This window comes from Aquarana catesbeiana, linkage group LG01, assembly GCF_042186555.1.
Source record: "Aquarana catesbeiana isolate 2022-GZ linkage group LG01, ASM4218655v1, whole genome shotgun sequence".
In the NCBI taxonomy this organism is placed as follows: Eukaryota; Metazoa; Chordata; class Amphibia; order Anura; family Ranidae; genus Aquarana; species Aquarana catesbeiana.
This window is the reverse complement of record NC_133324.1, coordinates 334541820-334557552: the sequence shown is the minus strand read 5'-3', so window position 1 is coordinate 334557552 and position 15733 is coordinate 334541820. Positions and strand designations below refer to the sequence as shown.

The 15733-nt window shown below is 43.3% G+C and overlaps 1 protein-coding gene across 1 annotated transcript in view; it reads right to left on the bottom strand.

Annotated features, from left to right (window-relative positions):
* SUPT16H (SPT16 homolog, facilitates chromatin remodeling subunit) overlaps positions 1–15733 on the bottom strand; it is a 79293-nt gene that overhangs the window by 42050 nt on the left and 21510 nt on the right. Inside the window, exon 10 of the mRNA XM_073631619.1 lies at positions 5421–5533. Coding sequence (XP_073487720.1) covers positions 5421–5533 — 113 coding nt within the window. The remainder of the gene's footprint in view (positions 1–5420; positions 5534–15733) is intronic.

Genomic DNA, 15733 nt, shown 5'->3' with positions numbered 1-15733 from the left:
CCCTGGACCTGTAAAGCACCCTTTGTGATTTCCTTGGGCAAGGTTGACCAGGAATACCACTTTTTAACAAGGGTCCAGCGCCTATATAGGACACATTACAAGCAACACCTCGTTCTTGTACCGAGGTTCGGGTACCATCCACTTTAGCTTAGTAAGCCATCCGAATGGATCCGATTATAACATCCTCAGTGGGACATTCTTTTGAAGAAAACTGAAGAGTTTCAACAGCCATGACCATCACCTTCAAGACACTGGCGAAAAAACTGAGGCACTTCCTGTATAGGAGGGGTTATATGGGAGGAACAGTCTTACTATTGGTTGCCAGTGTCCAATCACCTAAAGGTAAGCATATAACCCACATAGTCATTATTATGGTGATCTGTGTCCCGTGATGTACGATAAAGAAAAATAAATAATTTACAAACTTTTTTCACGGTTATTGCTGTTACAAGGAACATCCCTTGTGAATAAGCAGCGACAGGTACTCTTTATGGAGGGATTGGGGGTCCATAAGACCCCAAACCCCTCCATTGCACTTGAAAGTATTCAAAACGTCAAGATCTTTACGACTCCAGTAACCTGGGAAGTGATGTCATGACATCGCTTCTGGGTTACTAGATCCGAGACCTGAACGAAGCATCTGCTTTGTTTGGGTCCGCAGCCAGACGGTGGACATGCCAGGTGGTTGCTCAGGCATCTCAGTGGGACGGGAGACCCCGGGTGAGGAGCGGAAGGGATATCCCCCCCCGCTGCTTGTAATAACAGCCAAGCGGCAGTTGAGCAGCAGCTGCATGCATCACCCCGTTAAAACCCCTTGAAGCAATATCGGGAACGTTTGTGCCAGATACCAAAAAATTTAAAAAAAAGGGAATATCGGCCCCACCGATAGTCGGTCGATCCCTAATTGTGACTTGAAGATCCTCACAAAACTTCTAGCCACAAGATTGAATAAAGTCATTAAATCCCTTGTAGATCCGGATCAAACGTGCTCTATGCCTGATAGGTCTACGGATATAACATACGAAGGCTATTCTCCAATATACACACCCCTCACACAAACCAAGGCACTAGAACGATAGCCACATTGGACATGGAAAAGGCATTCGATACCATGGAGTGGGTGTATCTGTGGGAGGTTATGAGGATGGGTTTTCCATTAAAATTTATTGACTGGCTATGAACACTTTACTCGGGCCCCCGGGCGAGCATAAGGCTATATGGCCTGCTGAGGAGAGTGGCTCTATATGCCTATGACTTATTACTTTTTTTGAATGATGCTGGTACCTCACTGCAGAGTGCCCTCAAGATCATGGATAACACGTAGACCCGTGAAGGTCGAGAAATTAACTGGCACAAGTCGCTACTATTCCCGGTGGACGAGGGGGCCAAGTCTTCCTCACCCACTTCACTCCCACTACAGTGGGTTTGACCATTTTACATACCTAGGGATTGTGATAGCCAGACATAGTAAGGACTTTGTGAAATATAATCTGGGACCCGTGCAAGCTGGAGTTAAATCTAAACTGAAGGCATGGAGCAACCACCCCCTTTCGTTAATTGGACGCATTAACCTCCTTAAAATGAAGGTTCTCCCCAAATTTAGATATATTTTTTAGTAACTCCCTCAATGGCTCACGAAATGTATTTAACTCCATCTAACAACTTTTTGTCCTTTATCTGGGGATCCAAGCCACCTAGATACAAATATGCCACCTTAACCAGACCAGTGGACAGAGAGGGTCTGGCTTTACTGGACTGTTGATATGAACTCTGCTGTGGTGCTGGAGGCAGCGATAGTTAAATCCCTGGAGGCCTTACGGAGCCTGCTCAGGGGGAAAAGTCCCCACATCACCTTACTCCTTCCATGTATACCACCATACAGGCATGGAGGGTGAGTGAGGCTATGCAGTCACCTCTGACACACACACACACACACACACACTTTCTCTCTGCACACCCCTCTGTGTCCCTCATTTTTTCACTATCGCAGACCCACAGGCTTGGGCTAAATACAAAATTCTAACATTGGATAACTTCAGGGTTTCTCATGCCATCAGATGTCAATTTCTGGGTCAACCAATTTCTCTCTCATACTCTGAACTGAAATCTATCCTTCAAGTAATGGATCTGGAAAGACCCACTTGCCAATTATACGGTTACTTGCTTGTGGCGATGCTCAAATCAACCTGGTGAAAATCTTCCAGATCTTTTGGAGCTGTCCGGCAATTCAACAATACTGGCAAGAGGTCTTCAGTGATTAAACGGTGAACCAAGTGACCCAATATATTGTCTGTTGGAGCAAATGTCAGTAACTGTGGCCAGGCAAATACTTATTAGCCTTTTATTGTTCTATGCTTGTAAAGCTATTACGATGAATTGGAAGGCGGCATCCTCTCCCTCCAATGTTGGAAGGGATTGATCAAGGCCAGCCTACCTTTATATAAAGCCACATATACCAGCAAGGGTTGCCCCACAAGTTTACCAATGTCTGGTCATGCTGGTTTAATGATTCCTCTATAGCAAGCAGCGAACCGAATGACACAAAGTATAGACCTCTATTAAACAACCGGTCATGGCACCACTAACTCTAACACTAACCTTGTATCCTGGTCAATGTTTGAGCCTACATATTCCTGAGCAAACCCACTCTCCTCATTGGGGGAAGTAGTTTAGTAGTATTAGCCCGGGTTCACTCCTATGCGAATTAGATGCGGCTTACACCGCATCCAATTAGCAGGACATTTTAAAATAAATTCTTTTGAATGTATCTGGTTCACATATGTGCGTTGCATTCGCACTGCGCATTGCACAAAAAAGTGTGTGTTTTTGGGCATTGCGGTGCGAATTACAAGCCCATTACCTCCTATGGGAACGCATCTGATTCGCAGATGCATTGCGTTCTGAACAAGGATTTTCTCCTTCTCCTCATTACACCTCGCCCTCCCCCCCGCTCACTGATCCGCAGCTAGAACGCAGAGAAGCCTTTGAACAGATTTTTATCTTCCCAGTGAAACCTGAGCTTCAATTCGCACCGCACATGTGTGAAACCGGGCTTAAAGGTTTTTTTTTTTTTTTCTTTGGCATATGTTATCTATCTTTTTTTTTTAACTGGAGGCCAAAAGGTCTCGCCCCAGCGTGGGCTTCAGTTATATCGGGTTTTTTTTTCTTCAACAAGAAAACCAATTAACAGGTTCCTGACTGGCCGTCACAGTTATACAGTGGCAGGTTGGCCCCCTGGGCGAGCCCCCGTAACTCTTTGATGGCCCTTTAAGACGCTGTAGGAGGAGCCGATACGAGTGCCGGCGGGTATGATGACCTGCCGGGCACCCGCGATCATTCGTGACAGAGCGAGAACCAGGATCTGTGTGTGTAAAACACACAGATCCCGAGTCTCTGGGGAGAGGAGACAGATTGTGTGTTCATACTAAGTATAAACACCAATCTCTCTCCTCCCCTAGCCAGTCCCATCCCCCCTACAGTTAGAACACACCTAGGGAACACAGTAAACCCCTTGATCGCCCCCTCGTGTTAACCCCTTCCCTGCCAGTGACATTTATACAGTAATCAGTGCATTTTTATAGCACTGATCGCTGAATTGTCAATTGTCTCAAAAAAAAGTGTCAAAAAAAAAAAAAGTGTCCAATTTGTCCGCCGCAATATCGCAGTCCCAAAAATCACAGCTCACTGCCATTACTAATAAATATATATATATATATATATATATATATATATATATATATGCCATAAATCTATCCCCTATTTTGTAGACGCTATAACTTTTGCCCCCCAAACCAATCAATACATGCTTATTGCGATTTTTTTTACCAAAAATATGAAGAAGAATACATATCGGCCTAAACTGAGGAAAAAAAAAAAATTTAATTTGGGATATTATAGCAAAAAGTAATAAAAAAAAAAAAAAAATAGATCTCAAAAAGGAAGAGGGTGCAAAGCAAAAAGGCATGGAAAGCCAAGACACTACTTAAATAGAAAAGTAATTAGAAAGAAACCTTGCCCCTTGTCAATGCAAATATCAGCTAGTTCAGTCTCAACTGATGGCCCATAAAAAAGGTATCTTATTACAAAGATGTCACACAAGAAACATCTCATGATAGGTAAAAGCAAAGAGCTCTCTCAAGACCTTTGCAACCTTATTGTTGCAAAACATACTGATGGCATTGGTTACAGAAGGATTTCTAAACTTCTGAATGTTCCAGTGAGCACTATTGAGGCCATAATCTAGAAGTGGAAAGAACATAATTTCACCACAAACCAGCCACGACTATGTACTCCTCGCAAGATTTCTGACAGAAGAGTGAAAACAATTAATCAGAAGAGCTGTCCAAGAGCCAAGAACCACTTGTGGAGAGCTTCAGAAAGACCTGGAATTGGCAGGTAGAATTGTTGTTGCAAAGAAAATAAGTAATGCACTCAACTGCCATGGTTTGTACGCACGCTCACCACTCAAGACTCCATTGCTGAAGAAAAAGCATGTTGTAGCTCGTTTAAAGTTTGCTACACAACATTCAGACAAGCCTGTGAAAATCCTGGGAGAATATAGTCTGGACAGATGAGACCAAAATTGAACTCTTTGGATGCCATAATGCACACCATGTTTGGAGGTCAAATGGCACTGCAGATCACCCCAAAAAAAAACCCATACCAACAGGGAATTTTGAAGGTGGGAACATCATGGTGTGGGGCTATTTTTCAGCATATGGTACTGGTAAACTTCAGGTCATTGAAGGATGAATGGAAAAAATGTACGAAGACAGACATTCTTGATAAAAATCTGCCGCCATCTACCAGGATGATGAAGATGAAACAAGGGTAGACATTTCAACAAGACAATGATTTCAAAACACAAAGCCAAGGTAACTCTCAATTGTTTTTTAAAGAAAGAAAACAAAGCTGCTAGAATGGCCCAGTCAATCACCTTACTTGAATCCGATAGAAAATCTATGGAAAGAACTAAAGATCAGAGTTCATAGAAGAGGCCCATGGAACCTTCAAGATTTGAAGACTGTGGAAGAATAGGCCAAAACACCTGAGCGATGCATGCAACTAGTTTCTCCATACAGGAGGGGTCTTGAAGCTGTCATTACCAACAAAGGATTTTGTACGAAAGATTAAATACATTTCAGTTAGCGTGTTCAATACTTTTTTCTCTGTGTCATTCCATTTTTTCACACATAACATTTCTGAACTTATTTGTTTTGGTCTCTTTGTATGTATGGATTGCATGGGTTTGGTGAACATTTCATGTCAATAGCATCTTACACACAATGTGTGTATCTATCAGATAGACCAATAGCTCTTAAGTGGTCTTCCATACACAATTTAATTCCACAAAAAAATCATCTTTGACAGCTGATTAAATGTGTTTCATTGAACAAAGACACCAATTACATTTAATGTACCTCATTCACAAGCACGGTGTCCCCAACAAACAAGGCATAAGTCTTCTCCTCTTGCTTCTTCCCTTCTTTGTTTGGAAGATCAGAAAGTCCCAAGTGAATGCTGAATACCATACCTACATGAAGAACAGTTTGCCATAAACATGAGGTTATGGTGTGCTGCTAGCAAACGCAAAATCACCAATAAAGTGTACACATTCAGTCCAAAAAAATAAATATAAACAGAAAAATGTAGAAATGGAGACATGGTCATCCAATACACAAATAGTAAGACCATGATACAATGTGGATGTAAAGTTTTAATATAAAATTACACAAGTGTTAAAAGTTATTTTGACCTTAAAATTGAATGTTTCAACAGAAAAAAACCTTGTTTGTATAGCTTTTTAGTTGCAGATATATCTGCAATCTTATAGCTTTAACTTACTGAAAGGATTGCACTTTCAAGGAGCATATTGGGTTTCCGGACATACTTTCCATCTAAAGACAAGGGGACTTTGAAGGTGCATGTATGACTCACTCAATCAAGGAATTTACAAGAGACAAAATTATCTAAAATATATCAAATTGTATTAAAAACTTAAATAAAATAAATTATATAAAACCATGGTGCAGGTCATGTTTCTCTCTACAACATTCATGTGTTGTCATCTGCCTATCCACCTACAAAGTAACAAAACCTTGATTAGGGCATATTGATATCTCTGTAAAAATATCAGACTTGATAAATACTATATACAAGTAGTTTTTTGGTAGAGGAAATGGCAGATGTTTTGAGCTGAACATTTTGCAGATCAACTGTTTCCTCAAGCAGCATAGGAGGAAAAAGCTCTGGTGCAACCAATTACCATCAGAAGTCACAATTAGTGAAATGATGTCCACCTGCGTGCAATCCAAGTGTCACATGATCTGTCATTACATATACACACGTTTCTGAAAGGCCCCAGAGGCTGCAACACCTAAGCAAGAGGCACCACTCGCCAAACACTGCCATGAATACCAAGGAACTCTCCAAACAAGTAAGGGACAATGGTGAGAAGTACAAGCCAGGGTTAGGTTATAAAAAAATATCCAAATCTTTGATGAACCGTAAGAGCACCATCAAATCTATCATAACCAATGTAAAGAACATGGCACAACAGCAAACCTGCCAAGAGAGACACACACCAAAACTCACGGACCGGGCAAGGAGGGCAACAATCAGAGAGGCAGCACAGAGACCTAAGGTAACCCTGGAGGAGCTGCAGAGTTCCACAGCAGAGACTGGAGTATCTGTACATAGGACGACAATAAGCCGTACGCTCCATAGAGTTGGGCTTTATGGCAGAGTGGCCAGAAGAAAGACATTACTTTCAGCAAAAAACAAAATGGCACGTTTTGAGTTTGCAAAAAGGCATGTGGGAGACTCCCAAAATGTATGGCGGAAGGTGCTCTGGTCTGACGAGATAAAATTAAACTTTCTGGCCATCAAAGAAAACGATATGTCTGGCACAAACCCAAGACTGCACATCACCCAAAGAACACCATCCCCACAGTGAAACATGGTGGTGGCAGCAGTCGGGACAGGGAAACTGGTCAGGGTTGAGGGAAAGATGGAAGGGGCTAAATACAGGGATATTCTGGAACAAAACCTTGTACCACTCTGTGTGATTTGAGGCTAGGACAGAGGTTCACCTTCCAGCAGGACAATGACCCCACACTGCTAAAGCAACACTTGAGTGGTTTAAGGGGAAACATGTAAATGTGCTGGAATGGCCTAGTCAAAGCCCAGACCTCACCCCAATAGAAAATCTGTGGTCAGACTTAAGGATTGCTGTTCACAAGTGCAAATCATCCAACTTGAAGGAGCTGGAGCAGTTTTGCAAGTAGGAATGGGCAAAAATCCCAGTGGGAAGATGTGGCAAGCTCATAGAGACTTATCCAAAGCGAATCGGAGCTGTGATAGCTGCAAAAGGTGGCTCTACAAAGTATTGACTTTAGGGGGCTGAATAGTTATGCATTGACTTTTTCTGTTATTTTGTTTTGTTTGCTTCACAATAATAATAAAAAAAATACATCTTCAAAGTTGTCGGCATGTTCTGTAAATTAAATGATACAAATCCTCAAACAATCCATGTTAATTCCAGGTTGTGAAGCAACAAAACAAAAAATTGCAGGGGGGGTGTGAATACTTTTGCAAGGCACTGTATATCAGCAGGCCCGTCTAGTTATTTCTAGTGAGTCACCTGCTGAATACACAGACCACATAAAACAAGCCTCCAAAAAAAAAAAAAAAAAATTCCCTGTATATCCAGAAAGGGGTAAAAGGCTTAAATGCAAGTACACAGCTTGCAGGGCAACAAATTATACAGGTGAGCTAGATGATTAACCATTCCAGTCAGTCTCATTGGCGCGCACACACACACACACAGCTCAGCCATAACATTAAAATCATTGAAAAGTAAAAGTGAACATTGATTATTTCCTTACAATGGCATCTGAAAGTTGGTGGGATATATTAGTATTAGGCAGCAAGTAAACATTTACCACCTAACTACACATTTCTGATCAAGTACACCCGTTCATGGAAATGGTAATCCCTGATGGCAGTGCCTCTTTCAGCAAGAAAATGTGCACTGCCACACTGCAAAAATGGTTCAAGAATGGTTTGGGGAACACAGCGTTCAAGGTGTTGACTTTGCCACCAAATCCTCCAGATCTCAATCCATCAAGCATCTGTGGGATGTGCTGGAAAAAAGTTTGGTCCATGTAGGCCTCACTTGCAACTTAAAGGACCTAAAGGATCTAAAGGATCTGCCACGAATTGCTTGGTGCCAGATACCACAGTTGACCTACAGAGATCTAGTGGTGTCCTTGCCACGATGGGTCAGGGTTCCGTTCTGGTAGTAAAAGGAGGTACTACTCAATATTACCGGTAGTTGGGTCATCATCATGTTATGGCGGATAGGCGTTTCGGTGGGATGTGGTACAAATATCCTATTAGGATAGTAGAGCTTTGGGTTCATATTTGCAAGAGTAGTCCCGCATTAGCATAACGTTGCAAGTGGCAGTTAAATCAAGCACTGGCTGAGACAGCGGTGGGCATACCATGCAATTTAAGGCATGTACATAAAAAAGCTTCAGGTACTTCAAGCTACAGTGAGGGGAAAAAAGTATTTGATCTCCTGCTGATTTTGTACGTTTGCCCACTGACAAAAATGATCAGTCTATAAAATTTTAATAGTAGGATTATTTTAACAGTGAGAGACAGAACAAAAATATCCAGAAAAACGCATTTCAAAAAAGTTATAAATGGATTTGCATTTTAATGAGTGAAATAAGTATTTGATCGATTATCAATCAGCAAGATTTCTGGCTCCCAGGTGTTTTCTATACAGGTAACGAGCTGAGATTAGGAGCACTCTTAAAGGGAGTGCTCCTAATCTCAGCTTGTTACGTGTATAAGAGACACCTGTCCACAGAAGCAAATCAGATTCCAATCTCTTCACCATGGCCAAGACCAAAGAGCTGTCCAAGGATGTAGTTCACTAATGAACATCTGAAGGATTCAGATAACTGGGTGAAAGTTTTGTGGTCAGATGAGACCAAAATCAAGCTCTTTGGCATCAACTCAACTTGTGTTTGGAGGAGTAGCAGGAGGAATGCTGCCTATGACCCCAAGAACACCATCCCCACCATCAAACATGGAGGTGGAAACATTATGCTTTAGGGATGTTATTCTGCTAAGGGGACAGGACTACTTCACCGCTTCAAAGGGACGCTGGGTGGAGCCATGCATCATCAAATTTTGGATGAGAACCTCCTTCACTTAGCCAGGGCATTGAAAATGGGTCGTGCATGACAATGACCCAAAACACACTGCCAAGGCCACAAAGGAGTGGCTCATGAAGAACATTAAGGTCCTGGAGTGGCCTAGCCAGTCTCCAGACCTTAATCCCATACAAAATATGTGGAGGGAGCTGAAGGTTCAAGTTACCAAATGTCAGCCTCAAAACCTTAATGACTTCAAGAGGATCTGCAAAGAGTGGGATAAAATCCCCCCCCGAGATGTGTGCAAACCTGGTGGCCAACTACAAGAAACGTTTTACCCGATTGCCAACAAGGGTTTTGCCACCAAGTACTAAGCCATGTTTTGCAAATAGGTCAAATACTTATTTCACGCCGTAAAATACAAATCAGTTTATAACTTTTTTGAAATGCGTTTTTCTGGATTTGTTTGTTATTCTGTCTCATGTTAAAATAAATCTACTATTAAAAAGTATAGACTGATCATTTCTGTCAGTGGGCAAACGCACAAAATCAGCAGAGGATCAAATACTTGTTTCCCTCACTGTATTGAAGGTATTTAACTACTGAGGCTAGGGAAGCTGGGTCTTTCTATGAAGTATTAAGTGAAAAAATAGGATTTTCATAACAGCTTGTGAAATCCTTTTCTTCGAGTACATCATGGGACACAGAGCACCATATTAATCACTATGTGGGTATATAGGCACCTTCATGTGATGGACACTGGTATACCCAATACAGGAAGTTCACTCCCTATATAACCCCTCCTCCTTCCAGGAGTGCCTCAGTTATTGTAGCAAAGCAATATACCTAAAGCCCAAAAAAGAGGGGAGGGACCTCTGTGTCCCATGATGTACTCCAAGGAAATGATTTTACAGGTAAGCTGTTATAAAAATCCTATTTTCTTTATTGTACATCATGGGACACAGAGCACCATAGTAATCACTATGTGGGACATCCCATAGCAATGCTATTTGAGGGGAGGGAGAGACAACCCGTAGGGTACCCCCAGACTTGAGGACTTATACTGCTGACTGCAGCACACTGCGCCCGAAGGCGATATCCTCATGCCTCTTCACATCCGCCTGATAAAATTTGGTGAATGTATGTACTGAAGACCAAGTTGCGGCCTTACAGATCTGAGCCATGGAGGCCTGGTGATGCGCTGCCCAAGAAGCACTAACCGACCTGGTAGAGTGCGCTTTGACTTGAAAAGGTGGAATCTTACCCCTTAAATCATAAGTCTGAATTATAACTTGCCGAATCCACTTAGAGACAGTGGATATCGATGCTGCCTGTCCTTTCTTAGGATCCTCTGGCAGTACAAATAAGACATCAGTCTTCCAAATCTGAGCAGTTGTCTTTAAATAGATTTTGACCGCTCTCACATCAAGACAATGTGGTGACTTCTCTTCCCTGGAACAAGGTTTTGGAAAAAACGATGGCAGGACAATATCTTGGTTCAGGTGAAAACCTGAGACCACTTTTGGCAAAAAATCTGGACAAGGACGCAACACCACTCTGTCCTCATGAATAATCAAGTATGGCTCTTTACAAGAATAAGCAGCCAATTCCGAAACCCTCCTTACTGAGGATATAGCAACCAAGAACCACAGCTTCTTTGTCAGAAGGACTAAGGGAATATGCTGTATCGGTTCAAATGGCTGTTTTTGTAACACTGACAAAACGAAGTTCAAGTCCCAAAGGTTCAAAGGTGATTTAACTGTCGGATTAACCCGCATCACCCCTTGCATAAAACCCCAGACTAAAGAATGTGTAGCAAGCAGTCTTTGAAATAAGACCAATAAAGCTGAGACTTGGCCCTTAATAGTACTCAAGGCCAACTTCATCTCTACCCCTAATTGTAGAAAGGCAAGAATTCTGCCTACGACATACCTCCGAGGGTGCCAACCCTTGGATTCACACCAGTAAACATATGCCCTCCAGACTTTATAATATATAGTTCTGGAAGCTGGCTTCCTTGCATTAATCAAGGTAGAGATAACTGACCCGGATAGCCCATGTTTCTTCAGAATGTGGGTTTCCATAGCCAAGCCGTTAAATTTAGCGTTCGTAAGATAGGATGGAATATCGGCCCCTGTGAAAGTAGGTCTGGCCACAGTGGAATGGACCATGGATCCTCCAATGCCATCTTTACAATCTCTGCATACCATGACCTTCTGGGTCATGCTGGTGCTACCAGAATTACTGGCTTTCTTTCCAGCTTGATCCTGCAAAGAAATCATGGCAGCAACGGAATAGGGAGAAATGCATAGATCAGTGAGAACTGATCCCACGGGGTCACCAACGCATCTGTTCCGCATGCGAGTGGATCCCTTGTCCTGGACAAAAAGTTGACTAACTTCATGTTGAATCTGGACGCTAGAAGATCTACGTCTGGAGTCCCCCATCTTTGGCAAGCAGCCGGAAAAAATGTAGGGGTGAAGAGACCATTCCCCCGGGAATAACTGCTGGCAACTCAGGTAGTCCGCCTGCCAATTCTCTACTCCCAGAATGAAGACAGCTGATAGGCATGGAACATTCCTTTCTGCCCAAGTTAGAATATGGTTCACCTCTGTCTGCGCTGCGAGACTTTGTGCCCCCTTGGTGATTGATATAGGCTACAGCTGTGGCATTGTCGGACTGGATCCTGACAGGACAATCCCGTAACCTGGAAGTCCAGGCCTTCAGAGCCAGACGCACTTTCCTGAATCTCTAGGATATTGATGGGCAAGGCTCTTTTGGTTCTTGACCACTGTCCCTGGACAGTGGACTAGTACTGCTCCCCAGCCTGAAAGGCTGGCGCCTGTCGTTAACACTTTTCAGATAACTGGTCTGAAGGATTTTCTTTTCAGCAGATTCTGGGTTAGTAACCACCAACTGAGGCTTTGGGACAGCCACATTGGCAAGTCTAAAGCTTGGATCCTTTCATTCCAAGCAGACAGGATACTGTTTTTCAACAGTCTCAAACGGAACTGGGCATAGGGGACCGCTTCGAATGAAGCCACCATTTTTCCTAACAACCTCATGCAAAGGCGAATGGAGGGGTCTCCTTTCGACCTGACCATCCGCACCAGCTCTCTTATGGAGCTAATTTTTGCCTGAGGCAAGTACACCCTTTTCTGGGCTGTCTCTAGGATCAGGCCCAAATACTCCAGCTTCTTTAGCAGTTTTAAGGAAGACTTCTCTAGGTTGAGAATCCAACCCAGACTTCCCAGGTAACTGGTTGTAATGCGTACACTTTGCTCCAAACAAGCCACGATTGGTCTATTAGCAATAGATCGTCTAGGTACGCCAAGACTGTTATGCCCTGTGCCCTTAACCTGGCTAGAGGTGGGGCCAGCACTTTTGCCAACACCCTGGGTGCTGTAGCTAGCCCGAAGGGCAAGGCTACAAACCGAAAATGCTGCTGTTCTACGTCAAACCACAGAAACCTTTGGTGAGCGGGAAATGTAGGGACATACAGATATGCATCCCTGATGCCGATAGACGCCAGAAGTTCTCCTCCTTGTAGGATAGAAACTACTGACCTGATCGACTCCATGCGAAAGGAGCGGATCTTCAGGAACCGATTTAGATTCTTTAGATCTAGAATGGGTCTGACATCTCCATTCGGTTTTGGTACCGTAAAGGTTTGATTAAAACCCCAAACCTTGCCCTTCTGTGGGGATCTGTATGATCATCCCCTGAGCCAGTAATCTGTCTAATGCCCGAAACAGCGAATGCCTTTTCCCTGGATCTTTGGGAACGTTTGATCTCAGAAAACGAGACGGTGGAAACTCCCGAAAGTTTAGTTTGCATCCTAGAGAAACCGTGGAGATGACCCATCTATCCTGAATTTCCTCTTGCCAGAAATCTGAGTATTGCAGAAGTCTTCCCCCCACTCTGGCGAGGGGGGGCACCTCTTCATAATGAGGCTTTAGTATTCTGCTTTGCAGATTTCCAGCCCCAGGTTGTTTTCTGTGCCTGGGCCTGACCCTGAGGCTTTCCTCTAGAGTCTGACTGCCTAGAGAAGGATGCCCCTGGCGCAGGGAGAAGAGTCTGTTTAAATGAAGGACGTTTATACTTTCTATTGACTGGCAAAAGAGTACTCTTCCCACTAGAAAGCGTTAGGATGTAATTGTCCAAATCCTCCCCAGTCGATCCCCATGAAAAGGGAAACTAGTCAGAAGCCTTTTGCAAGGTGCTTCGGCTGACCAATTTTTTTTAACCACAGGGTCCTACGCATGTGTACTAGCACAAGCGCAAGGAGGGACGCCTAGTGAATAGTCTTTCATGGCATCTATGACAAAACATAATGCCCTTGGTAATTCGGCCAACTCGTGGGCCTGTTGTGCAGGGACCTCCTTAAGGGCCTGTCTAAATGTTTTTTTTAGGGATTGACAGATGCCTATTGCAGCGACCGCAGGCTGAGTAATGGCCCCTGCCAAGGAGAAAAAATAAATAAAAAAATTCACCATCTTTTGGTGAATTTCTCCTCCATGAGATAGAGTGCTGTGGATCTCTGGAGAGGGAAAATGCTTATCCGGGTGATCCCATTCCGTATAAATAAGCTTTTCTAGTAATGCATGTACAGGAAACGTATGAAAAAGCTGTGAAGGTTTTAAGGAACCTAAAAAAGAAACAGAACTTTCAGCTGACTCCGCTAGGGGTAGCTTGAAAGAGGCACGAACCACCTCCGTAAGAGATTGTACCAGCATTTTCTCAAATTGCGAGGCTGAAAAAGGTTCAGCTACCGTTTGTTCCTCCACAGAGGAGTCATCGGTTTGCCTTTCCTCCTGATCGCCTGAGGGTAACACCTCATCCTCTACCCATTGTTTCCTTGGTAAGGGGTCTGAGGTGGGGGAGGTGGATCTAACACGCTTCCTATCCTTTTGGATAGAGGATGCGATTAAAGCCGCTAATCTTCCTTCTAGGACCTGCAGGGCGGAGGAAAATGCATCTTCAGTCACGTATACAGGGGCTGAGATGTAAGAAGCAGCTGCATCACCAATTGGTCCCAATGACTCACCCTGGCTTGCCATATCTGGTATCTCAGGAGAGGATGAAAGTGTGGAGGCACAACTGGAGTTCCCAGTGCCCGGGGGTGTAATTTTTGGTACCTTTGTCGTGTCTTTTTTGGGAGCCATAGTGCTGAGCACAAAAAAACCAGAGGCACTAAGTAAATGCACACTCACTGAGCAAATAGTCTAGCAAAATATAATGCTAATAAAGTTCAGCTTTAGTGCTGTTGTCAAGGTTATTTCCTGTACTGGAAATGCCTGTATCAACCTTACGTGCCCTCAGCGCCCGACTCCAGCTTTTAGCTGTGAGCGTCTGTCCCCATTTTCTCGTGCAAAATGAGCAAACAGTGTCACCAGGCAGTGGAAAAAGCGCATAGAATTCTAGGATGCATCACTAGAGGGGAGCAGGAGGAAGGAGGTTCTGATTCCTCTATTTAGATCTTTAGTTAGACCTCATTTAGAATACTGTGTCTAGTTCTGGAGACATCACTTACAAAAAGATATTGATAAGAACAAGTCCAGAGATCGGTAACAAAAATGGCGAAGGGTTTGGGGGATAAAACATAATAGAGCGCAACTTTAGGAACTTAATATGTACAGTTTGGAGGAAAGAAGGGAAATGGGAGACATGAGTAAAACCTTTAAATACATCATCAAGGGGGTGAATAAGGTTCAGGAAGGCAGTTTTTTCAATATGAAATCTCAATCAAGAACACAGGGAAATTACCTCAAACTGGAGAGATGTTCAAAACTAATCTTAGAAAGTATTATTATTTTACTGAAAGGGTAGTTGATACTTGGAATAAAGTACTAGCAGAGGTAGTGAGACAGTTAACATTAATTGGCTTAAAGATATGCTTGGGATAAACATGGATTTATAGTTGGACAACAAAGTAAAAAGGGAAAAAATACATTTAAAAAATGGGCAGACTCGATGGACTACTCCAGGGATCTCCCACGTACGGCCCTCCAGCTGTTGTGGAACACCACATCCCATGGAGACATTGTAATATTGACATTCACAGACATGACTAGGCATGATGGGAATTGAAGTTCCTGAGCAACTGGAGGGCCATAGTTTGAAGACCCCTGTACTACTGTCTTTTTCTGCTGTCACTTTTCTAAGGAAGGCCAAGAAGGAAGCTGGACATCCTGAACAACCAAAGGGATGTACAACAACAAATCCCCTTTAAGACGGGATAAACCCAACAACCACACATGGTAAACAAGGAAAGGGATAAAGCCCATGTAAAAACAGGTACCAGATAAGGGACCTGGGAAAAAGCCCTTATAAAAAAGGTGAAACCAGCCAGTCTCATAGGAAGGCCCCAACCTTCCACATATGACCACCTAAAAAGGTCAAGAAACAAGAGCTGTGCAACTCAAAATATTGTTGAAACTGAGAATCACTTCATCAGGGCATCCATGAAGTTGAGTAGAAGCTGCCGAGGATGTAAAGATGAACCAAGGATACCATTTCACAAAGGCAGACTGATTGAAGGGGTAAGGTGCATGGTAGACACCACC